General features: G+C 38.1%; 1 protein-coding gene across 1 annotated transcript in view; it reads right to left on the reverse strand.

Moving 5' to 3' along the window:
* Positions 1 to 25,722, reverse strand: part of LOC117983240 (uncharacterized) — a 193,445-nt gene that overhangs the window by 162,067 nt on the left and 5,656 nt on the right. Inside the window, exon 2 of the mRNA XM_034969729.2 lies at positions 8,790 to 8,994. Within this exon, the coding sequence (XP_034825620.1) occupies positions 8,790 to 8,886 (97 nt within the window). The 5' untranslated portion in view covers positions 8,887 to 8,994. The remainder of the gene's footprint in view (positions 1 to 8,789; positions 8,995 to 25,722) is intronic.

Here is a 25,722-nt window from a genome sequence, read left to right on the forward strand (position 1 = left end):
GGAATAGTGCCAAGAATACTGGCTGCATTTCAACGCTTGACAGCCAGGCTGATCCGTTGCGCAAAAAATGTGCCAGCCCTTCTGTAACCAGATGCGAGGCTATTAATCGCGAAAGTTTTCTTTCTGTCTTTTCAGGGCCTATCCATTTAACTTATTTAGAACAAATATGGTACCTACGGACAGTTTGCATCCCGGCAACGGACATTTTTGGCTAGGTAGGTACTTATTATGCCGGAAATGACCTTGCTTACCAAGTTGCGAATTTCATCTAGATATTGTTAACATAAAAGTAGAAGTTGATTGACTGATAAAACTTAGTTTTTGAGTTATTTAAAATGGAAATGGAACTATAGGTATGGGTCTTTAGAAAACCCGATTTCGATCATTTTTATAAGTTTTAGACCTGTTTTTGGGATAACTCAAAACTAAGTTGCAGTTAATCGCTTTTTACGGGCGGCAGAACTGTACGATTGCTAAGCGATGTTTGAAACGGAACGTGAATTTAAAACATATTAACATACATCTACGAGGTATCTTCTACTTCCATTAGTTACTTAGGAGAGCAAAAGAAGCCGGAATGAAATGGATTATAATTATTTATAGCTCGAATTTAAAGTGGAAATTCAGAGCTCGTTTCTGAGTTTCATCGTTATCATATTTTTTAATTTTTCTTTTAAATTAAGAGTAAGTAATATCTTATTTTATTTTAAAAAGCGGTCTTTTTTATAAAAATGGCGAGCAAACGAGCAGGCGGGTCACCTGATTTTAAGTGATTACCGCCACCCATGAACATTTGCAGAACCAGAGGTACCACCAATGCGTTGCCGGCCTTTCAGGGTCTTCTATTCTACAGGGGGTTCTGGGGATCGCTTTCGTCGCACACACCTCTAACTTTTCGGAGTTATGTGTTTTAAGCAGTTAAATATCCCTTATTTGAACGATGTCCCGTCTTACGTATGGGTTGCCGGGAAGAGATCACTTTAGTGATAAGGTCGTCTTTTGTTTTTTTAAGTATATCTTCTATTCTCACTCTGTGATTTTGTTAACAATAGGTATAGTTGTTTAAATAAATTAAATGAACAAAAACTACATACGTGCCAAATTTCATGATTCTGGGTCAACGGGAAGTACCCTATAGGTTTTCTTGACAGACACGTGGGACAGCCGGACAGACGGACAGACAGACAGACAAACAGACAGACAACGAAGTGATTAACTGAACAGATTTTTTTTATTTAGATACAAGTTAGCCCTTGACTGCAATTTCACCTGATGGTAAGTGTTGATGCAGTCTAAGATGATAGTGGGCTCCTGGAAGGGGTATGGCAGTTTTTATTAAACCCATACCCCTTTGGTTTCTACACGGCATCGTACCGGAACGGTAGGTACGGCTTTGCCGGTAGGGTGGTAACTAGCCACGGCCGAAGCCTCACACTAAACCAGACCAGAAATTTAGAAATTATAAAATGCCAAACTCCTGCCAGGAATCGAACCCGTGACCTCCCACTAATAGTCCACAGCGCTCACCACTGCGCCAGGGAGGTCGTCGAACTGATCCTATAAGGGTTCCGTTTTTCTTTATGAGATACGGATAATCTTAAATCTAGACATAATCTGCCTGTATTTAAGTTTTTTCAAATCAGTTCATAAGTTGCGCACCAGAGCTAGTTAAACATTAAGTTTTCGATCTTAAACTACATCAAGCTGTAAAAATATATCAAGTCACCATACTACACTGTACAATATGTACGGGGCGCTTGAAAATACAAGCCGATAAATCGAACACGTGAACCCTGCGCTTGTCATTTTGAAGTGCTTTATATTCCCCTGCGGGTAAAATATTATGTGTATTTTTATTGCAAAATAAAAACACACTGCTAATAGATAGAGAGCTTGTGGTAATATTTTTCGACAAAATATGCAAAAAATAGAAACAAGACATAACATCAATCGATTAAAAAAAATGATTACGCATATCCTTTATATATATTTTTGAAAGAACTGAAACTTCTGCAGATTTTATCAGACAATATACCTAAGTGTGTGTGTGTGTGTGTGTGTACTCTATCTGATGTCATTTTTGTAATCAGCTCCCCGCGAAAATTCGAAAATGATATTCAATCTTTTTTCCAATAAAATACAAGACCGCCATTTTTGATTTGAAAATGGACACCATTTTAGTAATTAAGTAAGTAAGTTTTGTATCAGGTCACCATACTACACTGTACATGTACGGGGCGCTTGAAAATACAAGCCGATAAATCGAACACGTGAACCCTGCGCTTGTCATTTTGAAGTGCTTTATATTCCCCTGCGGGTAAAATATTATGTGTATTTTATTGCAAAATAAAAACACACTGCTAATAGATAGAGAGCTTGTGGTAATTTTTTCCGACAAAATCTGCAAGAAATAGAGACAACAAATAGCAATAGTCTATTTAAAAAAATAGCGCGTCCGTTATTTACATACCTGTGAAAGAAGTGAAACCTCTTCAGATTTTATCAGACAATATACCTAAGTGTGTTTTCTCTATCTGATGTCATTTTCGTAATCAGCTCCCCGCGAAAATTCGAAAATGACACCCAATCTTTTTTTCAATAAAATACAAGACCGCCATTTTTGATTTGAAAATGGACACCATTTTAGTAATTAAGTAAGTAAGTTTTGTATCAGGTCACCATACTACACTGTACATGTACGGGGCGCTTGAAAATACAAGCCGATAAATCGAACACGTGAACCCTGCGCTTGTCATTTTGAAGTGCTTTATATTCCCCTGCGGGTAAAATATTATGTGTATTTTATTGCAAAATAAAAACACACTGCTAATAGATAGAGAGCTTGTGGTAATTTTTTCCGACAAAATATGCAAGAAATAGAGACAACAAATAGCAATAGTCTATTTAAAAAAATTAGCGCATCCGTTATTTATATGCCTGTGAAAGAAGTGAAACCTCTTCAGATTTTATCAAACAATATACCTGAGTGTGTTTTCTCTATCGGATGTCATTTTCGTAATCAGCTCCCCGCGAAAATTCGAAAATGACACCCAATCTTTTTTTCAATAAAATACAAGACCGCCATTTTTGATTTGAAAATGGACACCATTTTAGTAATCAAGTAAGTAAGTTTTGTATCAGGTCACCATACTACACTGTACATGTACGGGGCGCTTGAAAATACAAGCCGATAAATCGAACACGTGAACCCTGCGCTTGTCATTTTGAAGTGCTTTATATTCCCCTGCGGGTAAAATATTGTGTATTTTTATTGCAAAATAAAAATACAATGCTAATAGATAGAGAGCTTGTTGTAGTTTTATCAGCGTCGATAGAAATAAGCAAGTTTGTACTTTCATACAGAAAATTTTTAGTTAAAGGTCTGAACTCTATATTATCTCCATGTTAGATCTATCATATAATATTTGATTGTAGTAATCCATGATATAGAAGAAATAAGAAGGTTAGTTTGCTATAATCCACTAAATGAGGCATATCTGTATCAGCATTTAGCGCTGTGGTCTTAATAGTGGGAGGTCCCGGGTTCGATTCCTGGCAGGGGTTTGGAATTTTATAATTTCTAAATTTCTGGTCTGGTCTGGTGGGAGGCTTCGGCCGTGGTTAGTTACCACCCTACCGGCAAAGCCGTGCCGCCAAGCGATTTAGCGTTCCGGTACGATGTCGTGTAGAAACCAAAGGGGTATGGGTTTAACAAAAACTGCCATACCCCTTCCAGGTTAGCCCGCTATCATCTTAGACTGCATCATCACTTACCACCAGGTGAGATTGCAGTCAAGGGCTAACTTGTATCTGAATAAAAAAAAAAAAAAAGCATGCACTGTAAATCGCCCGTCTTTTCTTTACTAAAAATCAAATAAGCAAGGAACACGAACCATCATCAAGTACACGCACGCACATACTTCCAAGACACACTAATGCCTAATTTTAATTTTGAACTTAAGGATACATAATGTAACAGTAGTAACGTAGTATATCATATGTAGATACATAGTACGACGACCAAGTATCAATTTTTATTAATTAATTTTAGTTTTTAATAAAACAGTTAACAAATCATTACTTCACAATATTACTATCACCAGCTCCTGAACTAAAATCGATTCTCTTTACCAAAAGACGCAAGGTGCATTTTTAAGTGAATAAATCGAATTCGAAACGAGAATAATAGCTTTGGGCGTGCACGTTTGAAGATTTGTTGTGCATTTTCGTGCGAAATTCTAAAAGTAGGTGTAAGCTGGATCTTCAAATGCATGCCATTACTGCGAACGTGATCTTGTGTACGTGGTATTATTTTTAATTTTATGGTGTTTGAGTATGCAGTAGTATTTTTCGAGTTTTCAGTACGCAAGGAAGGTGTAGGTGCATTGTAGAGTTTACATCTCCTGAGGATGTTCCGGTGTCGGAATGTGTTTTAGAAGATCTGGGGTGTTATGAGGTGTGGTAGTGTGTATTGCTTGCTTCGTTGCTTGCTTTTCCTGCATGTTTAGTAGTAAGAGAGCAGGCGATATATTCCGCATGTTGGGCGTTATTACATAGCAATCTGTTTATTTACGAATTATAGTGAATGAGGCATTTTATTCCTTGTGTGTTATGGACTTCCACAAAATAAGCTTACTTCTATCAAACTTTTTGGTATTCTTTTAATGCAAACTTTACGAGAAACTAAATATACCAAAATAAAAGGCAACTTGAAGCTTCTAACTTCATGACTGGGATGCCAACCGAAAGGTCGATAATTCGAACTTCATCCGATGCACTTTTCTTTCTACTTTCTAAGCAGCTTTCCGGTATTAAACGTTTTCGTCTGATAAAGGTATAGATAAATTTATTTGGCACAGCAATAGATATAACAAACATAACAATACATATTGACTTAAATTAGTGACAAAAACATTAGGGTGCACCCGTTTTCCGAACTAGTAAAAACTGTGTCTTGGAAGACAGGGCTTTCAGTTCGGTGAATACAAACTAAAGAAAATGTGTGCGTGTAAGTCCATGTTATGTGTGTGTGTGTGTGAGTGTGTATGTGTGTGGTGTGAGTATTTGAGTGTCCTACTTAGTGAGCATACGCTTCACGCTTAGTTAGTTAAAAGGGACACCTTTGTCTAACAACTACATATTTATGTTTTATGAAAGCTAATTAATATACCTACATTTTTACAGGTTTCATGTAGCGTGTACTAATTATCGGTAGTTATTGCTTCAATTTATTTCTTGACGCAGCGGAAACAGGACGTCCTCGTCTGTCTCAATTTGGTAGGACACCCAAGCTTTAGTGACTAAAAAGGCGACAGTTAAAAAGAGGCAAAAATTGAGTATTTTGATATGTGTTATTTCAGTGTGTGTTAAGTTTAACTTAATCATGATTACCCCATTACCGACCCACTTCTGAGCACGGGTCTCCTATCAGAGTGAGAAGGGTTTAGGCCTTAGTCTGCCACGCTGGCCCAGTGCAGTTTGGTAGACTTCACACACCTTTAAGAACATGAAGAACTCTTACGTATGCAGGTTTTATCACGATATATTTCTTAGCCGTTAAAGGAAGTGATATTTAATAATTGTTTTAAAAACGCACACCACTTCAAAAAGTTAGAGTTGCGTGCTCGGGATCGAACCCCCGATCTCCAAAAAAAGGCGGAAGTCTTAACTACTAGGTTATTACCGCTTTTAAGCTTAACTTAAAACGTAGTAGGTAATGAATTCTCTTTATTTTCATAACAGCAAACTTGGAGTTTCAATGCGTTTAATAAAAATGACCCTTCAAAGTTACGCCAGCGAACTAACATTAAAAAAACATTGCAGACTGGCAGATTCTCTAAAAACTAATTTTGAACTGTATCTCTTTAGAATATAGTCTAAAATACAATAACTAACGTTGGAACAAGGGCACTTTTTTCAGTAAAATGATAATACAAACACAAAACAACTGACGATGTATTAATAAAAGTTTCGAGAGCTGGACCAAAGGCAGAATTCAAACGCGGTGCTTTGTTTCTATTCATTAGGAATTCAGGACATGTCGTGTCCGAGGTTCAGTGTTATGTCGTAATGTACAGATTGTATAAAGTTGCTTTGAAGAAAAACGGCGTTTCAACGTCAAAGTTTTGGGTTTCTGAATTTGTGTTCGGAAAATTTTGTCTTTATGTTTCATGAAATATCGGATGGAGTTACCATTTCAGTATTATAACTTTTACCTTGTTAAAGTTACTTCAAAGCTGTTTTAATCAATTTTAAAAGTAAGTCTGCGGCCCAGCTGGGAACGGGTGCGTCCTGCGGGGAGGCTTGCGGGAGCGATGCCGTACTATCCAACCCGTGAGGTGATTACGTTAAACGTAAACGACACATGGAAAATCTTTCATTTGACCTGCACGTTGACATGACGTCACTCAACTAGTTGTTATAAATGGTGTGATCATTCATTTCTCTAATATTAATCTAAATATATAAAAGGAAAAGGTGACTGACTGACTGACTGACTGACTGACTGACTGACTGACTGACTGACTGATCTATCAACGCACAGCTTAAACTACTGGACGAATCGGGCTGAAATTTGGCATGCAGATAGCTATTATGACGTAGGCATCCGCTAAGAAAGGACTTTTGAAAATTCAACCGCTAACGGGGTAAAATAGGGGTTTGAAATTTTTGTAGTCCACGCGGACGAAGTCGCGAGCATAAGCTAGTCTAAATATATAAAAGGCAAGGTGACTGACTGACTGACTGACCGACTGACTGACTGACTGATCTATCAACGCACAGCTCAAACTACTGGAAGGATCGGGCTGAAATTTGGCATGCAGATAGCTGTTACGACGTAGACATCCGCTAAGAAAGGATTTTTGAAAATTCAACTCCTAAGAGGGTGAAATAGGGGTTTGAAATTTGTGTAGTCCACGCGGACGAAGTCGCGAGCATAAGCTAGTATTATGTAAAACAAAAAAACAGGTAGGTATATCTTTAGCGTTTAAACTACCGTGAGTGATTTCCATTATATAAATAATATCTATCCCGGCTGTACTCACGTGTCTAGTCGACGATAGCCCGACTAGTTTCGAACCCATCAGGGGAGTCACAGCCACGGCGTATGCGCGAACTGATCCCCTTGAAAACGGACCCCTGATGGGTTCGAAACTAGTCGGGCTAACGTCAACTAGACACGTGAGTACAGCCGGGATAGATATTATTTATAATAGGTATATCTTATTAAAACTGTATTTCAAAATGTTCTCTTCAGCCTTTATAAAGGTGGGCGAGTATGTTATTTTTTGCGAATAAAAATAAAAGTGTGTACTCAATTGTATTTGCTTAGCTGTGGAGCACATTTCCACAAAAAGAAAATGGAAAAGCACCACGGGCAACAGCAATGCGGCGATTTCTACCTGTGCCAATTCAAATTGTGCCGTCGCTTCGTTGGTTCCTGAGAAATTGTGTTCAGTTTCTAGTTTTCTACACCCTTTTTTTTAGGGTTCCGTACCTCTAGAGGAAAAACGGAACCCTTATAGGATCACTTTGTTGGCTGTCTGTCTGTCGGTCTGTCAAGAAACCTACAGGAAACTTCTCGTTGACCTAGAATCATGAAATTTGGCAGGTAGGTAGGTCTTGTAGCAGACATTCGGGGAAAAATCTGAAAAACGTGAATTTGTGGTTACATCACACACAAAAAATTAAATTGTGATCATGAACTAATAATTAGTATTTTCAATTTTCGAAGTAAGATAACAATATCAAGTGGGGTATCATACAAAAGGTCTTCACCTGTTCATTCTAAAACAAATTTTTATATATTTTTATGCATCATAGTTTTTGAATTATCGTGCAAAATGTCGAAAAAATACGACTGTATTACGGAATCCTCGTTGCGCGAGCCTGACTTGGCTGGTTTTTCTTTATTTTGTACTGCATCGACACTGTCGCTTTCGATGCGAATGATCTATTGGACCATTGCCTATTTTCCACTTCAAATTATACGTTGATTCGATTTCAATCAAAAATCTGGTTTTAAATTTATGAACGGGTTTTTCTTATTAATTTTGAACTTTCAAAAGAGAGAAAGCTCAAACTCCCATGAACTAAATAGAATTTTTAGCGTTTAAACTACCGTGAGTGATTTTCATTATAATTAATATCTGTCCCGGCTGTACTCACGCGTTTAGTCGACGTTAGCCCGACTGGTTTCGAACCCATCCGGGGTCCTTTTTCAAGGGAGTCAGTTTGCGCACGCGCCGCGGCTTTGACGCAGTCAGAACTGACTCCCTTGAAAAAGGACCCCGGATGGGTTGGATAAAATGGAATTTTGTTCTCGCTATCTCCTTTTCATTTTTAACCGACTTCAAAAAAAGGAGGAGGTTCTCAATTCGTCGGAATCTTTTTTTTTTTTTTATTTTTTATGTATGTTCCCCGATTACTCGAAAACGCCTGGACCGATTTTGAAAATTCTTTTTTTGTTTGAAAGGGTATACTTCAAAGTTGGTCCCATTTAAATTTGGTGAAGATCTGATGAACATTTTCGAAGATAGATACTGGAACTCCTCAACGGATAAGAGTAAATTGCTCGCGATCAGTGTAATAGCTTAGTAAACAGTAGATTTTTAACCAGTCATAGCATAATTCCATGGGACCACTAAAAATTGTGAAATAAAAAATTTTACAAAAAAAATAAAAACCGACTTCGATACACAAACACTAAAAATTGTTTGTGTTTTTGTATCGAAGTCGGTTTTTATTTTTTTTGTAATTCTAATAGGTATGATGAAAATAAAATTTACCTGCAAGTATAGTACTCTGGGTGGCAGACGGCGAAGGGGACACTGCGATCATGAGGAACGCCAACAGAGTCCGTTCCGTATACCACACGGGGCGCATCGCGCTTAGTCTCTCACTAGCATTGGTCGTTTAACATCTATTCACACTGTACGATAAAGATCTCCGATCGAGTCGAATTCGTCGCCCCAACGTTGGTATGGTCCAAATCTGAAACAAGGAAAATAATATTAGATTAACCCTACTATTATTATTTTTTTCAACTCAGTTATTGTAAACTAAATGAAGCCCACGACTTCGTCCGCGAGGATTTAGGTATTTGAAAATCCCGTGGGAATTTTTGATTTTCCGGGATGCAAGCTATCTCTATATCAAGTGAATGATACCCAAAACATCCACGTGGATTTAAGGTTTGTAAAAAATCTAGTTTTTCATTTTTGAGACAAAATGTAGCGTATGTCCATCCCATTCAATTTAGTGCTGTACCAGATTTTGTTAAAAACTTATAGTATGGATGGATAAGATATATGCTTCAGGAATATAAAATGTGTTGTATTTTTAAGTAGGTAAGTAGATAATAGTTTTTTTACCTAATGTAAAAAACTTGACCTGAGACTAGAATAATGCTCTAAAATATACTTACTTAGAAGTAAGTATAATATTTTAGAGCATTATTCTAATTTTCAATGAACAAAGCAGCATAATTCAGTAGAAAAGACTATAAAAACATTATAAAAAGTTTTATAGCTCAAGTAAATAAATATTGTTGAAACGGAACACAGTAAAATTTAGGTTGGGCTATTTTAATAGGTAGATTTTCAAAGAAACAAAAATGGAACACCGAATGGTAAATAAGCTTAATAGGCCATGTATAATTAATTACAACCTATCTGTGCATAGTTGAACTAATTTTTTTAATTTTCCATTTAATTGTACTAATTAAAAACGTTTATTTCAATCTATTTGACCTTTGGTCTCGAACCTTAGATAGTTAGGGTCACATGACTTGTTAGATCAAAATTGATACCAATTAGTGAGGGTCAGGCCATGAACAATCAATACTTATAATAAAACTGTAACAGGTCAAATTCTGTACATTGAAGATATTTTGAAAATTTTTTTTCGAGGGCACTCTATAATCGATACTGAACCCAAAACTGTAATTTTTTTCATTTTTGTCTGTCTGTCTGTCTATCTGTCTGTCTGTCTGTCTGTATCACGGCCGCGCATCACGCTGAAACTACTGAATGGATTCCAATGAAACTTGGTACGATTTGAGGTCATACTATGAGGAAGAATATAGGATACTTTTTATCCCGAAATTCAGCATGGTTCCCGTAGGAGAGGTGACGAAAGTTAAAATGTATACTGCGTTGTAATTCATTAACGCGTAGTCCGATTTCATTCATTCTTTTTTTGTTAGAAAGGGGATATTTTAAAGATTGTAGGTACCAAGCAACGACAACAATCCCGAAAAATCAAAGAGTTCCCACGGGATTTTAAAAAACGTAAATCCACGCGGACGAAGTCGCAGGAATCAGCTAGTAAATTAATAAACTTGGATAGAGGCCCTGTAGTCGAGCTCCTAGAGTTTTGGATAACCTTAAAGTAGTTTTGACTTTCTGCTCAAAGCTTATTGGGTGGGGAGTGTCTCATGAATTGTTGACTGAGACGTTTATTTGATTAGAACAGTGGAGACATTGAATTTATTTCAAATTAAAATCAATGGCATTGAATTTTCGATTTCAATTCAAAGCTCTTTCTTTAGGTCTATTTTACTTTGAAGTTATTGTGTTTCGACTCTCGAATTCTATCAACGTTGGTAAGACGTAAAATCTTATACTAAGCATACAGATAGCAAAAGTTTAAAGTCTAGGGGCTGTCGTAAATCGTTAAAAGATAAATGCGACCGACTCCGAGTTATCTGGGTGAATCATTTATAATTCGTGACTGCAGCTGTTAGTGCAACGTTCATCCAAACCTTTTGAGTTAGTGTATAGTGATTAGTGATAGTGTACATAGTGTAAGTGCTGAAAGAACACGTGAACAAAGTGTCATATCTCAAATCAAGAAAGACTAAGATGCGTCAGTGGACAATTTCTTAGTATATAAGATAATTTATAAGTTTAGGTTAAAATAAAATTACTTATTAGTCATACATTAGGCTAGATCGTAATATAATTGAGTAGCTAATTGGCACTCATCAATAAGGGAAAAAAAAAACTTGACTTGTGGAGTTTGCTCTTTGTCTACCTTGGCATTTATGCAAAGAAACGTTAACAGGATAACAGTGATTTTGAAATTCAACTTGGACTGGACTTAGGCTACAGTACAGGAAAGGTTTCTCATCTTACATTGAAAGCTAAGTATGTTACTAGATTGCTAAGGGCGGTTACAGACTATTTTTTTGCGCGTATACGGTCGTTTCAGCATACGCGCTTACACTCGCGCTACATTACGCGCTTCAAAAAACCGGACTCGCGTATACGGGCTTATTTCGGCGTGTTCACTCGAACCGGGGGTGTTGCGGGGAGGTGTCTCTCGCGGTTCGTGCTTATACAAGCTTAGAAGCACATGTAGGCGCGCCTATACGCGCCTACATGTGCTTCCAAAAACGAGTTCATACACGCGTATAAAACGCTAGTCTGAAACCGCCCTAAAGAATATTTAAAGTCAGAACTTGTCAAAAAAAACGGTGGCAACACAAATTGTATAATCTTATAAAGGCGACACAGACCGAGTTATCTGAATGAACCATTAATAATTCCTGAGTGCAGCTGTTAGTGTCACAGCGCTCATCTGTTTATCTCGATGAGCCCTACTGTTGACTTTGTGGAATTAGCTCCTTGATGAAAGAATAAATGAAGTTTTTTCATTGAGGTAAAAAGTAAGGAAAGATAATTTCCGACATTTTTCCAAGGGCCACGGGTTTTTTAACGCGTTTTAATAATAGGTCTGCGATAACTTTGCACTTGACGACAATTAAGTCTAAAAGTACCTAGACTTTTTCGAGTCGCGGCCGAAGTACTGACTGACTCATCAACATCCAGCCCAACCACTTGGACCTTGAAAGCTGAAATTTTGCACAGAGGTTCCCTTTATATTATAGGTTGACAAAGGGCGGATTTTATGAAATTCCCATGGGAGTGATACCGCGGCCCTTCGCTGGTAGATAGTCATCATCATCATGATCAACCCATCGCCGGCTCATCACAGAGCACGGGTCTCCTCTCAGAGTGAGAAGGGTTTTGCCCAGTCTACCACGCTGGCCATGTGTGGATTGGTAGACTTAACACACCTTTGAGAACATTTTGGAGAAATCTCAGGCATGCAGGTTTCCTCACGCTGTTTTCCATTTAGTAGCCAGTAGCATCGATGGCTAGTAGCTAACATTAGCGCTTAATCAGTACCCTTATTATAAATGTGAAAGTGTGTTTCTTTGTTGGTTTGTTGATTTGTCCTTCAATCACGTCGCAACGGTACAACGGATAGACGTGATTTTTTGCACGGGTATATATAAAGACCTGGAAAGTGACATAGGCTACTTTTAATCCCGGAAAATCAAAGAGTTTCCACGGGATTTTTAAAAAACCTAATTCCACGCGGACGAAGTCTTGGGCATCAGCTAGTCTTATTGAAATTTAGAAGACGTAATTTAGATCTAGTAAAACGAAGCGGCTTTTAAATAAATTACCCATTCAAAACTGGTATAAATTCTTTAAAGGCTTCTCCAACATTGTACGAGTTTCCTAAATGACGAATTAATAATTCGCAGCTGCTTCTGTCGCTGAGTTCACCCGCTAATCTTAATTAGCTCTGACTGTTGACCTTTAGGAAATAGCTCCTTATCTAAACGGAAACCAAAGGTGAAGAAAAACATAAAGATCGTTGAGAAAAATACTTCGAAGATATCGAAGATTAGCCAGACCGACAGTTTTTTTTAACGATATCAATTTTTATGAAACCAATGTCAAATCCAATTGTATTTAGGTAAACTTACGTATTATATTACTAGGTGTTTGTTTGACTGTCTTTCTGTCCATCTATCTGTCTGTCTATCTGCTAGACGAAATTTGGTACAGATATTATAGCCCACAGGATTTTTAAAAATTGAAACTCACTCGACTGAAGTCCCGGGCATCACCTAGTTATAAATAAATCCTTCAATTATGTCGCAAAGAAGCAATACGACGTGAATTTCGTAGGGATATGTATAGACAATAGAGTGACATAGGCTACTTTCTTTTCCGGAAAATCAAAGAGTTCTTACGGGATTTTTGAACAGTAGGGCGAATGTCTAAAACCTGCATCAATCATTATTACAATCTCAATTGTTTTGTTTGGCTGAATTTGTGCTATTCTTGTTGCAACAATGCATTGTAGCCAATAGTGAGCGAGCATTAACCAATCAGAGATGATTGCGATCGTGACATTGTAGCTGTCAAACAACCGCGGTAGGGCCACCGTAGGGCGATTGTCTAAAACCTGCATCAATCATTATTACAATCTCAATTGTTCTGATTGGCCTAATTTGTGCTATTCTTGTTGCAACAATGCATTGTAGCCAATAGTGAGCGAGCATTAACCAATCAGAGATGATTGCGATCGTGACATTGTAGCTGTCAAACAACCGCGGTAGGGCCACTGGTTACAGTACGCCGTGACGTGCGGGTGTGCGGGGCGCCTCATACCCCGATTGCAATATCGACCTTTCACGGACTTTAGGTACTTAAATCAAGCAGATGAAGTCATGGGCATCACCTAGTATAATTTAGATGATCACGTTAACTATCAGATTAAACTTCCAAAATCAGAAACACGATTCAGTTCAAAACATTCCATCACAACCCGTTGCCACAATATTTAATTGCTCCGTCAAACGACAAAAACGCCCGCATGGCGAGGGTTGCTCACGAAATTTCAATTTCCTGTCCCTTTGGTTGAAGAACGACCCACTTTTGATCTGCCGATAATTTTATGTACAATTTTAATCAAGCTGTTATTAACAGCACTTCGCTATGGAATAAAATTTGCAGAGCAAAACGGGTCACTTGGACCCGTCAAGTTACATCCAGTGAGATAATTATATTGCTAGAGGAGCAAACCTCATACATCAGGGGCTCTACAACCATCGCTTAAGGTAATAAATGTTTCAGTATTAAAACATTACTACTTTAAGCGATGGTAGTCTAGGGCCCAAAGCGTCAAAAATGAATACTGATGATTACAAAGACGTAAGCTTGTAGGATGGTAACTAGCCAAGGGTGAACTCTTCCACCAGATTTAATCAGAAATAATTTCTCTAAATATATAAAAAGAAAAGGTGACTGACTGATCTATCAACGCACACCTCAAACTGCTGGGCTAATTGGGCTAAAATTTGACATGCAGATAGCTATTATGATGTAGACATCCGCTAAGAAAGGATTTTGAAAATTCAACCCCTAAGGGGATGAAAAAGGGGGTTTGAAATTTGTGTAGTCCACGCGGACGAAGTCGCGAGCATAAGCTAGTATATTATAAAAATAAAAGGTGTCTGACTGATCTATCAACGCACAGCTCAAACTACTGAGCTAATCGGGCTGAAATTTGGCATGCAGATAGCTATTATAACGTAGGCATCCGCTAAGAAAGGATTTTTGAAAATTCCACCCCAAAGGGTGTGAAATATTGGTTTGAAATTTATGTAGTCCGTGCGGACGAAGTCGCGAACATAAGCTAGTTAATCATAAATTTGTAAAATGCTGTTAGGAATCAAACCCAGACCCTTCCGCGTATAAGACCTAATCACTCAATACTGGCCAAGGTCGTCACTACCTCTACTGAGAAAAAAAATGTCCTTGCGACCGAATGCCAATTAACTGCGAGGGAGACATTATAGTGCACAAGTGTGTGCGCAAACACAGGTAGGTACTATCTAATCCCTCACTCTCATAGCCCGATGGAACAAAAATCCGATATGACCGGAGAGTGATCAGGCGGCTATGTGCTCTCCGAGGCACGGAAATGAAACACCGCAAATCTTACTCCAGGGTAGCCAACCACTATACCAACGAGGCAGTTACAACCTCTAGTAATATAACAACAACTCTCTGTACTTTGCGATACGGAATAAAATTTGAAGAGAAAAAGGGTCGCCCGGACCCGTCCGTCCGTCGGTTACATCAGCGTTGTTTCTATTTGAAAAGGGACGTTGAAGTGTCATACAGAGTAAATGGGGGTTGTACTAAATCCGGGTCATCAAGTACTTCAAAGTTTACGGGCTATCCCTCGGAATCTGAGGGTTATAAATTATAATATTACGGCACGTGACCTAAAATGATTTAATATTAATACATTTTAGTTAATAAACTAGGACGACCTCCCTGGCGCAGTGGTGAGCGCTGTGGTCTTAATAGTGGGAGGTCCCGGGTTCGATTCCTGGCAGGGGTTTGGAATTTTATAATTTCTAAATTTCTGGTCTGGTCTGGTGGGAGGCTTCGGCCGTGGCTAGTTACCACCCTACCGGCAAAGCCGTGCCGCCAAGCGATTTAGCGTTCCGGTACGATGCCGTGTAGAAACCAAAGGGGTATGGGTTTAATAAAAAAAAAACTGCCATACCCCTTCCAGGTTAGCCCGCTATCATCTTAGACTGCATCATCAATTACCACCAGGTGAGATTGCAGTCAAGGGCTAACTTGTATCTCAATAAAAAAATAAAAAAAAGTTTTCCCGCGACTTTGTCCGCGTGGATTAAGATGTTTTGACGATCTTGTTGTATATTGGCCCCGATTCTCTTGTCTTTCTCCAAACTAAATTTAGAGGTAGGTATATGGATCTATTTCTTTTTAATATTAGTGGTAGATGCATTCGACTATTCGTAAGTACTTGTAAAAGTTTATTCGAATAAAAAAGTTTTTTTTATTTTTATTTTTTATTGATAACAAAGGACGGGACATGAATTTAAGATTTAAAGACTCTAAATTGTAGTGCATGCTACGAATTTGAACAAAACGCTCGCGACTGGCAGATAAAGTCACGAGGTTTGACAGCTCTAAATTGAATTTAAAACTGTAAAACTATGTCTGTCCTTTTCATATTACATTAGTAAGAAGAGGATGTAAATACTCTAAATTTTAGGCATGCTCATACTCAGCACCTTTGTTGTTTATTGGATCTACGTTATAATATACCTAGCTATCTCCATCTAATAGACGTTGGAGTCCCAAGGAGCTCGGATGGCGATCTCGTATCGGAAAGCGCAGCGTTGGAAGACCCTCACTAGATGGACAGATGACATCAGACGATTTTACTTTGAAATTTGAAAATACTTATTATTAATTCATGAATTTTTTTTAATTTTTTGTGATGTAACCAAAAACTCACGGTTTTAAAAAAAATCCCCTTATATCTACTATAAGACCTTCCTACCTGCTAAATTTCATGATTCTAGGTCAACCCTGTAGCTTTCTTGACAGACAGACAACGAAGTGATTCTATTAGGGTTCCGTTTTTCCTTTTGAGGTACGGAACCCTAAAAAAATTGGTTTTTCACCTTTTTTATTAGACTCCCTCAAAATAATGTTATGTATTTTATCACGCTGGGCAACATTTTTACGTACAACCTTTATGGAAGAGGCGGTGAAGACAATTTATTCTTCAATATCAATCTTATACATACTGATGGAAAAACATAATTCAATTTGGCTGCTTCTTCCCGTAGCCACGCTTTGTTTCCCTCCACAATTGATAATGTAATGCGTGGATTTTGTTTTTGCCCAGAGGAGTGATCTTAAAAACGCGTTTTAGTAAAATTCGCTGGCGGTTAAAATGATTCTGTCTTCTCACTAATAGAGATTTGGTCCTTTATGAAATATGACGACATTCTCATATTATTGTTTTATCTGAAAACTAGCTTATGCTCGCGGCTTCGTCCACGTGAACTAGACAAATTTTGAACCACTATTTCACCCACTTAGGCGTTGAATTTTCAAAAATCCTTTCTCCTATCTGTATGCCAAATTTCAGCCAGATCCGTCCAGTAGTTTGAGCTGTGCGTTGATAGATCAGTCAGTCAGTCAGTCACCTTTTCCTTTTATATAATACTAGCTTATGCTCGCAACTTCGTCCGCGTGGACTACACAAATTTCAAACCCCTATTTTACCCCCTTAGGGGTTGAATTATCAAAAATCCTTTCTTAGCGGATGCCTACGTCATAATAGCTATCGGTAGGAACGGCATTCCGAACCAGTGGTAAATTAAACCTGACTATTCATAAGCACTTTTAAAAAGTTTACATGAATAAAAAAACATTCTATTCTATTCTATTCTATTCTATTCTATCTGCATGCCAAATTTCAGCCCGATCTGTCCAGTAGTTTGAGCTGTGCGTTGATAGATCAGTCAGTCAGTCAGTCACCTTTTCCTTTTATACATAGATTATGTATAATGATTCTAACTGCATTCATTAAATATTTAACTGATGTTCTGATATTATGCACATTGCTAAACACCTCAACACCGACCGCAAAAGCAGCAGCAAAAAACGTTTCAAATTGTACCACAATTCGGAATTGTTCCGGATATTGGCGTATTTCCAAGCCCATTTTCTCTGGCTGCGTAGCGTGATGCAAAATTATTCAAATTTTACACGACTTGATTCCGCCATCGAATTCGGGATGATCTAATTATTTATTCTATTGGCCTAACGGACGATAATTATTTTGGCCCGATTAGAAAATCGTTTTTGTCACATTTAAACGTAAAGCATCAAGGTATTTTTATTACGGAAATAAGCCTTTGCCACTTTGCCTTCTATCGAAATACTTGACCACGGGGTCTAAAATGTAGTAGGTAGGTACGTAAAGATTGATGTACGTAAAGTCTAGTGTAATAAAAAAGTATATTTAATTTCACGTTTTTGTACTCATACTCATTTTAAAAGGTGAAATTTGTTAGTTTTTTTGTATGGAGTAATCTCCGGAACTAATGGTTCAATTTTGAAAATTCTCATACTGATTGATAATTAGATTTTCTTCGAGGCAATAAATTATCACAAAAAATGTACAGTTCCTGTCGAAAGATTATGTTGACGATGCCGCAGGCAAAAGCTGAGAGAAAAAAGAGCAAATAAAAGCCTTATTATCTTTTTATTCACACAAACACACACACACACACACAATATTAAGAAGGCTTAATATTCGATTCACATCCGGTACAGTCTATTCTATTAGTTGCTATGTGATCGATCGATTTTATTTTTCTAGCTGACTCGCCCTTCACCCTCGCTTCAGTTGAGTGAGATTCCTAAAAAACTTTTTGTACTAAGGATCTACATTAGAGAAAATTTCTCAAATTCTAGAAGCTTTACGTGTTTTGATATTTTAGTCAGTTAATCCTTTTATACATAACTAGCTTATGCTCGCGACTTCGTCCGCCTGGACTACAAAATTTCTAACCCCTATTACACCCCCTTAGGAGTTGAATTTTCAAAAATCCTTTCTTAGCGGATGCCTACGTCATAATAGCTATCTGCATGCCAAATTTCAGCCCGATCCGTCCAGTAGTTTGAGCTGTGCGTTGATAGATCAGTTAGTCAGTCAGTCAGTCACCTTTTCCTTTTATATATCAAGATATAGACTTGGTAGAATCTGTGTTTAGCTGCCAATTTTCTACTGACAAGAACAATAATCTCTCTTATGCGTGTTGCTTGATGGCTTCGTCAATATTGGTACAAGGTACGAAAGAAATTTAGTCAGATAGAATAGAATAACAATTTGGCAAATCATTCTCAGAATAAATTATTTATTTCTGTATTTACTGTTATACTTTTGTTCGACGTCGAACTATTTTTTTTCCATTACAAACTTAATTAAAGAGTTTGTTGCTTAAAACTCTTGAATTCATAATAATTATTTGTTGTTTTTTTTATACAATTTCTTTAATGCTGCCAATACAATCTTTCCGATTTGCTTTACCGTTTGCCCTGTTGGTTAAACTGCCTTGATCGTAAGGCAATAATCGGTAAATATAGGTAAAAGGTATATTTCAGATCAGTTAGACGTTGCCCAAACTTAGGAAGCCATATCCGCCTACCTATTGACCGTGGAATCGTCATTTCTAGGTTACCATGCGATCCATACCTTCCAAAAATATATAATACTATAATAATTCTGTAATCGTAAACACCCTGCTAAATAAATACCTAAATCTGTTTTGGAATTGGGACATTAACTGCCGCACTCAGAGTCGCTTAATCGTTACTTAAGGCATTAGTACCTACGGATAAATAATGCCTTAAGTAACGATTAAGCAACTCTGAGTGCGGCTGTAAGTATATTTCGTATTCGAAGTGAAACTATGACACTGCGTGACAAAACTTAATCGTGTCACTTTTAACTCTAAACTTTACTAATCTTGAAAAGTTTGACTGAAAAAAAATGTAAACTTACTTACATAGATTGAACCCTTTCGCAAAATATAGTCGTAATTTATAAGTCTAGGTCACACAAAGGCACTTGTCTTGGCATTACTGTAAAAATATCATTTCAAGTCTGAAATAAAACAGCCCCTGCGTGACAATACTTAATCATGTCACTTTTAACCTTAAACTAATCTTGAAAAGTTTGACTGATAAAAACTGTACAGTTACACAGATTGGATGGCGCCTTACGCAAAAAAGTAATTTATAAATCTAGGCTAGACTAAGGCACTTGTCTCACCATGGAAGATAGCGAGAAACAAAAGCTAAAAACTAGAAACCAGTTGGTGAGCAAAGTGAAGCAAGTGTGTAGTTGGGATAATTTTGTTGCTGGAAACAGAGAGTCTTGGTCTGGGCTTAGAATGCATCATAACTTACCATTAGGTGAGATCGCAGTCAAGGACTAACTCGTATCAGAATAAAAAAAAGTGCGATTACGATCGGCGATTACTCACTCGGTCGTTTGGAACTCCAAGAAATCTTCGCTGATCGAGTTTTTTTCTTTGATACCTTTTATCGCTGCGACTAACTAGTGAAGAGAGAGTTCTCGACAGTGAGTATAGTGAGCGATAAAGTAAAAATAATATATCCATCTCTTTTATTGACACGGAATCATACATCTATTGAACGTTTCTTAAGCGAGAAAATAGTCGATAGGTCGTCGCTAGTCGCTTCCAGGCGGTGGGACAAGTACCTAAAACTATAACTGAACGTTTTATGTCTCAAAAAAGTTGGCGAACGTATGCCATTATAGATGTTTTTCATCAATATGTCACCTTAATATTATTATCAAGAAAACGAAATACGAAATGTAATACTCTTATGTCACGCAACCTGATATATGGCGTCTAGACGTCGATAGTTGCCAACTTCAGGATCATGCCTCATATCACATCACTGTAAACACCGTTTACATATCATCCGATCCATATCGGTACATTAATAAAATTAAGAATAGTAAAAAAACTTTGCAAATCGGTCCACCGTTTTCATACTATCCGATCCATCTCGGTACATTAATAAAATTATGAATACTTAAAAAAACTTTGCAAATCGGTCCAGAAGTCTCGGAGAAAATAGTGTGGTGAAAAAATCAAGCCTAATTGAGAACCTTCTTTTTGGAAGTCAGTTAAAAATAATGACCTTCTGAAAATCCACGGCGATTAATTACGATCTAAATTCTAAATGAATGTAAAGTTTTGTAGCAGTCAAACTATCTATGATAAAAATATTAATCTCCTACAATCTAGAAGATATTTTTATCTAACCTTTAATCAAGCCTAGCTGTCCAGCGCGGAAATGCAGCCAGTATTCTTGGCACCATTCCACGCGGTCATGATTTATATAGTAATTAGATAAGGCTAGCTTTAAGTTTTATTGTATTAAAAAAAAAAAAAAAAAAAAAAAAAAAAAAAAAAAAAAAAAAAAAAAAAACCTTTAATATTTATATGTGAATACTAAATTATTAAGCCATACGGTTTTGCCGTCAGGATGACTAGTTATACTTATACCGACCATCCAATTAGATCTTTGTCAATTTGTCAAAAAAATAACTTATTCTAAAGGATTTTCACTTAAAAAAATAAAGGATTGTTTAACAATTAAATGTATGCAACGATATTAAATGTCCAATAACAATATTATTATCACATAATGTCCGTCCTATCGTTAACGTAAAAACGGGTTATTCACACTCTCTGAAACTCCATACATTATACTGTAAACTTTATACCAAAGTTTTGTTCACAAGTTCGTTTCTGCTTTGAAATTCTAAGCTTGCTCTCGATACTGGTATTAAGTGACCATTCGAGAGCTAGTGGAAATAATTGGTTTCCATCGAAAACTTATTTTTAACTAGCTAATTCCCGCGACGTACTGCGCTGCATGTACTTCATAAATTTCGAACCTCTAGTTTACCCAGTTAGAGGTTTTATTTTCAAAAATCCTTTCTTAGCGGATGTCTACGTTATAATAGCTATCTGCGTGCCAAATTTCAGCCCGATTCAGGTCCAGTAGTTTGAGTTGTGCGTTGATAGGTCAATGAGTTAGCTTTTCCTTTTATAAATTAAAAAAAACGCATTTTCAAAACTTCATTACTAACGAAACCCTCAGTCCTGGCATCAGGTTCAATTCCAACCTGATGGCAGGACTTTATCTAAAGTGGTCTATTTCTGAAGGGCTCTCTTTATCTAGAGTTTCATGTTGGTTCTTTTCGATAGGAAGGGCATTCTGAACCAGTAGTAGACGTTTGAGGATTCAAAGCATTTGAAGATTCTAAATTAAAACATTTAGATTCACTGACTGACTCGCCATCACCCAGCCCAAACCCTGGGACCAAGAAAATTTCGCATCGGTTCCCGAAATAGGAAGAGGTAAGAAAATTTAAAAAAAGACTTACCTAAGTTTTTTCTTAATAAAGAATAAACTTTCAGCTTTTATAAAATAAGGAAAGTCTGGCTCTCTATTAGCTCTCAGACTATAAAAAGTGAAAAACTTTTCAACTAGATGAATAGTAAATAGAATTAAGTTATAAATAAATGAATAGTCATTAGGTGGAGTTTCTTACCAAGAACTTTTCATTGGGAGCTTATTATGCAGTATTTTCCTTAGACGAGGCCAATCAATTAGATTCCCATCAAAGAAAAGGAATTAAAGTAGATAAATTTCTGATGGTTTCTTTTTATTGAAATAAGTTTTTCATTCAGCGCGTTGGAAATATAAGGAAATTAAACGTTTTAATTCAATGAGGGAATAGAAAAGAAAAAATACGAGTAGGTTTTATAATGAAAACAAATAGGGGCGTTTAATTTTATTTACCGATGTCTTCTTATTTGTAAAGATTTGTTCTGACTGACTCCATAATGTTCTCAAAGGTGTATAAAGTCTGCCAATCCGCACTTGGCCAGCGTGGTAAACTATGGCTAAAACCCTTCTCAATCTTGAAAGAGACCAGTGTTCTGTAGTAAGCCGGCGATGGGTTGATCATTATGATGACCTGGCGCAGTAGTAAGCGCTGTTGAAGTGGGAGGTCCCGGGTTCGATTCCCGACACGGATTTGGAATTTTATCATTTCTAAATTTCTGGTGTGACGGCAAAGCCGTGCCGCCAAGCGATCAAGCGTTGCGGTACGATGCCGTGTAGAAACCAAAGGGGTAAGGGTTTAATTAAAACTGCCATACCCCTTCCTGGTTAGCTCGCTTCCATCTTAACTGCATCATCATTTACCACCAGGTGAGATTGCAATCAAGGGCTAACTTGTATCTGTATCCTAATCCTAATAATATTATAAATGTGAAAGTGTGGATGTTTGGATGTTTGCTACTCAATCACGCAAAAACTACTGAAAGGATTTGGCTGTAAATTGGTATGGAGATAGATTATGCCCTGTATTAACACATAGGCTACTTTTTATCTCGGAAAATCAAAGAGTTTCCGCGAGATTTTGAAAAACGTAAATCCACGCGGACGAAAATAAATAAACTATCATCTAGTGCGTAGAACATAGAGGTCGCTAGTACGTAGGTACGTATATATTTTGGCTAGCAAATTATCGCGGTATGGATGTATTTATACAACTGCCACTTTGCCGTTTATATTAGGCCAGATTGTGGTCAATTTGCATACTATTGTTATCATAACAGAATCCGTAATAATATTGTAATAACACAGAATACAATAATACCTAGTAGTGATGTTCGTAATTAAAATTGTACGCGACAGATCGAGATGACAAGCGGGGTGTGAGGCGGGGAGACGCCCCGCAGCTCACCCGCGCTATCTCGCTCGGTTAGCGCGGGGACTGTGCGGGTGTGCACTGCGCAGGGTGGAGATGTCTCCGATGCATCGGGGTGGGGACATCTCCACCTGTCACGTACTTACTCAAATGTGCGCGTTAAGGGTGCACACTTTTTACACTATCTCTCTTCTGAGTCGTATTTCTCATTTCTGAGAGTCACGACTCCTTTCCCTTTATCTCACATAAAAAAATTGTTGGGCCTTTTTGGGATAATAATTCGTTAGATAACTATTGAGTACGGGTTTTATCTCACAATGAGAAGGGTCATCATCATCGTCAACCGATAGATGTCCACTGCTGGACATAGGTCTCTTGTAGGGATTTCCACACGCCACGGTCCTGCGCCGCCTGAATCCAGCGGTTCCCTGCGACTCGTCTGATGTCGCCCGTCCACCTAGTGGGGGGTCTTCCAACGCTGCGTCTTCCGAGGTCGCCATTCCAGCACCTTGAGACCCCAACGTCTATCGGTTTTATGAACTATGTATGAGAAGGGTAACTTCTGAGAAATCCCTTACTCAATAGTGGGTGGGCGCAGCGATGGGTTGACATGATAAATCAATTACAATTAACGCATACCACCGACTCATTACTTAGTATGGCTCTCCTTTCATTATGAGAATGGCTTAGGCTATAGTATATAAGCTGTGGTAGCCTAGTGGTTAGGACGTCCGCCTTCCAATCGGAGGTCGAGGGTTCGATCCCGGGCACGCACCTCTAACTTTTCGAAATTATGTGTGTTTTTAAGTAATTAAAATATCACTTGCTTTAACGGTGAAGGAAAACATCGTGAGGAAACCTGCATGCCTGAGAGTTCTCCATAATGTTCTCAAAGGTGTGTGAAGTCTGCCAATCTGCACTTGGCCAGCGTTGTAGACTATGGCCAAAACCCTTCTCACTCTGAGAGGAGACCCGTGTTCTGTAGTGAGCCAGCGATGGGTTGATCATGATGATAACAAATCACGCTGGCCAAGTGCAATGGCAGACTTCACACATCTTTGAGAACATTATGGAGAAGTCAGAACTCTCAGGCATGCAGGTTTCCTCACGATGTTTTCTTTCACCGATAACTAAGTATCTAGGTAAAGCAATAATTTTTTTTTAGTTTAAGTTTCTGTAATAGTTATGTAATATTTTTTGTGTGCAATAAAGTATTTCTATCTATCTTTCTATCTATCTAGGTATACTTAGTCTGCGACAGGTATAGATGGCATTCGGGGTACGAGGCGTGGGGACGCCCCGCACATCCGCACGTCACCCGCGCTCGTCCGCATCGGGTTAGCGCAGGGGCTGTGCGGGTGTGCAGGGCGTTCCCTCGTCCATTGCCACCTCGACCTGTCGCAATTATACAGTTCAATTCAATTTTACAGTTAAAGTGCAAAACAAGCAAACATGTCCGTATCTTCCACAGTGCAGCCTCCAGTAAGACTGGTAACGACCGTTTGGCGACAAGCTTCAAAGACAAATTGCTTAATATGCAACAGCATATGAGGCAACACGCCTAAAACCCCGTTTACACTGCGGCACTAATGTCGCAAATAAATTTTACTTGCCGTTTCGGCTTAGTGCGCGGTGCTGTGCAGTATTCGGGTGTTCCAACTTCTAATGGATTTGAAGCCTATTTTGGGGTAGAAATGCAGTTTTTAGTGTATTTCAAGTATTGTAATAAACAAATGAAATTTTGTACATATCTCACACCCGGCTTACTCACGTGTATTAGTCGACGTTAGCCTGACTAGTTTTGAACCCTTCCGCGGTCCTTTCGAAAGGAGTCAGTCCCCCCCCCCTCCCTCCCCCAGCGGAAACCAGCCCAGAGTGAAGAAGAAAAACTGTTCTCATTCTGGGAGGAGATTCGTGCTCACCCCGATGGGTTGATCATGATTTGGATTTTGGACAATAATGCTCAATGGGCCCCATTTAATGATGGGTCTATAATACTGGTTCGGGAGTTACTGAAGAACGCTGAGAGCATTACATGAATATGTCATTCAATGTTCTCAGCGTACATATTCAAAATCCTTTGATTTTTTATCGTTTTGTATTTTATGTCTTTTTTCTTGTACCTTTATTTGTGTTTAAATTTATTATTAATTATCTAGTTAGTGTAAGTGGCACTGCCGTTCTAATAAGATGTAAAAATAAAAAATAAATAAATGATGATGGTGATCATTATAAAAGCATTAAAAATTTGTGTTATGTTTAGTGTCGCCATATAAACGCAGTTAATGTGAGTTTCAATCAAAAGGATATGCGGGTCAAGTGCAGTGGAATTCTCCATTTTAATTGTTATCTATTTAGAACTCTTGCATCATCAATTATCGTGTGATGTAGATGATATTGAACTTGTAGAGACGTGTTCTTACATGTTTGGAATTTGACTAGACCTAGGCAAATCTACATAGCTCAACGATAGACGTCCACTGCTGGACATAGGTCTCTTGTAGGGACTTCCACACGCCACGCTGAATCCAGCGGTTCCCTGCGACTCGTCTGATGTCGTCGGTCCACCTAGTGGGGGGTCTTCCAAGACTGCGTCTTCCGGTGCGAGATCGCTATCTAACACCTTGGGACCCCAACGTCTATCGCTTTTACGAACTATGTGCCCTGCCCATTGACACTTCAGCTTCGTAACCCGTTGAGCTATGTCGGTTACTCTAGTTCTCCTACGGATCTCCTCATTTCTGA

The sequence above is a fragment of the Maniola hyperantus genome, chromosome 6 (assembly GCF_902806685.2).
Source record: "Maniola hyperantus chromosome 6, iAphHyp1.2, whole genome shotgun sequence".
Taxonomy (NCBI): Eukaryota; Metazoa; Arthropoda; class Insecta; order Lepidoptera; family Nymphalidae; genus Maniola; species Maniola hyperantus.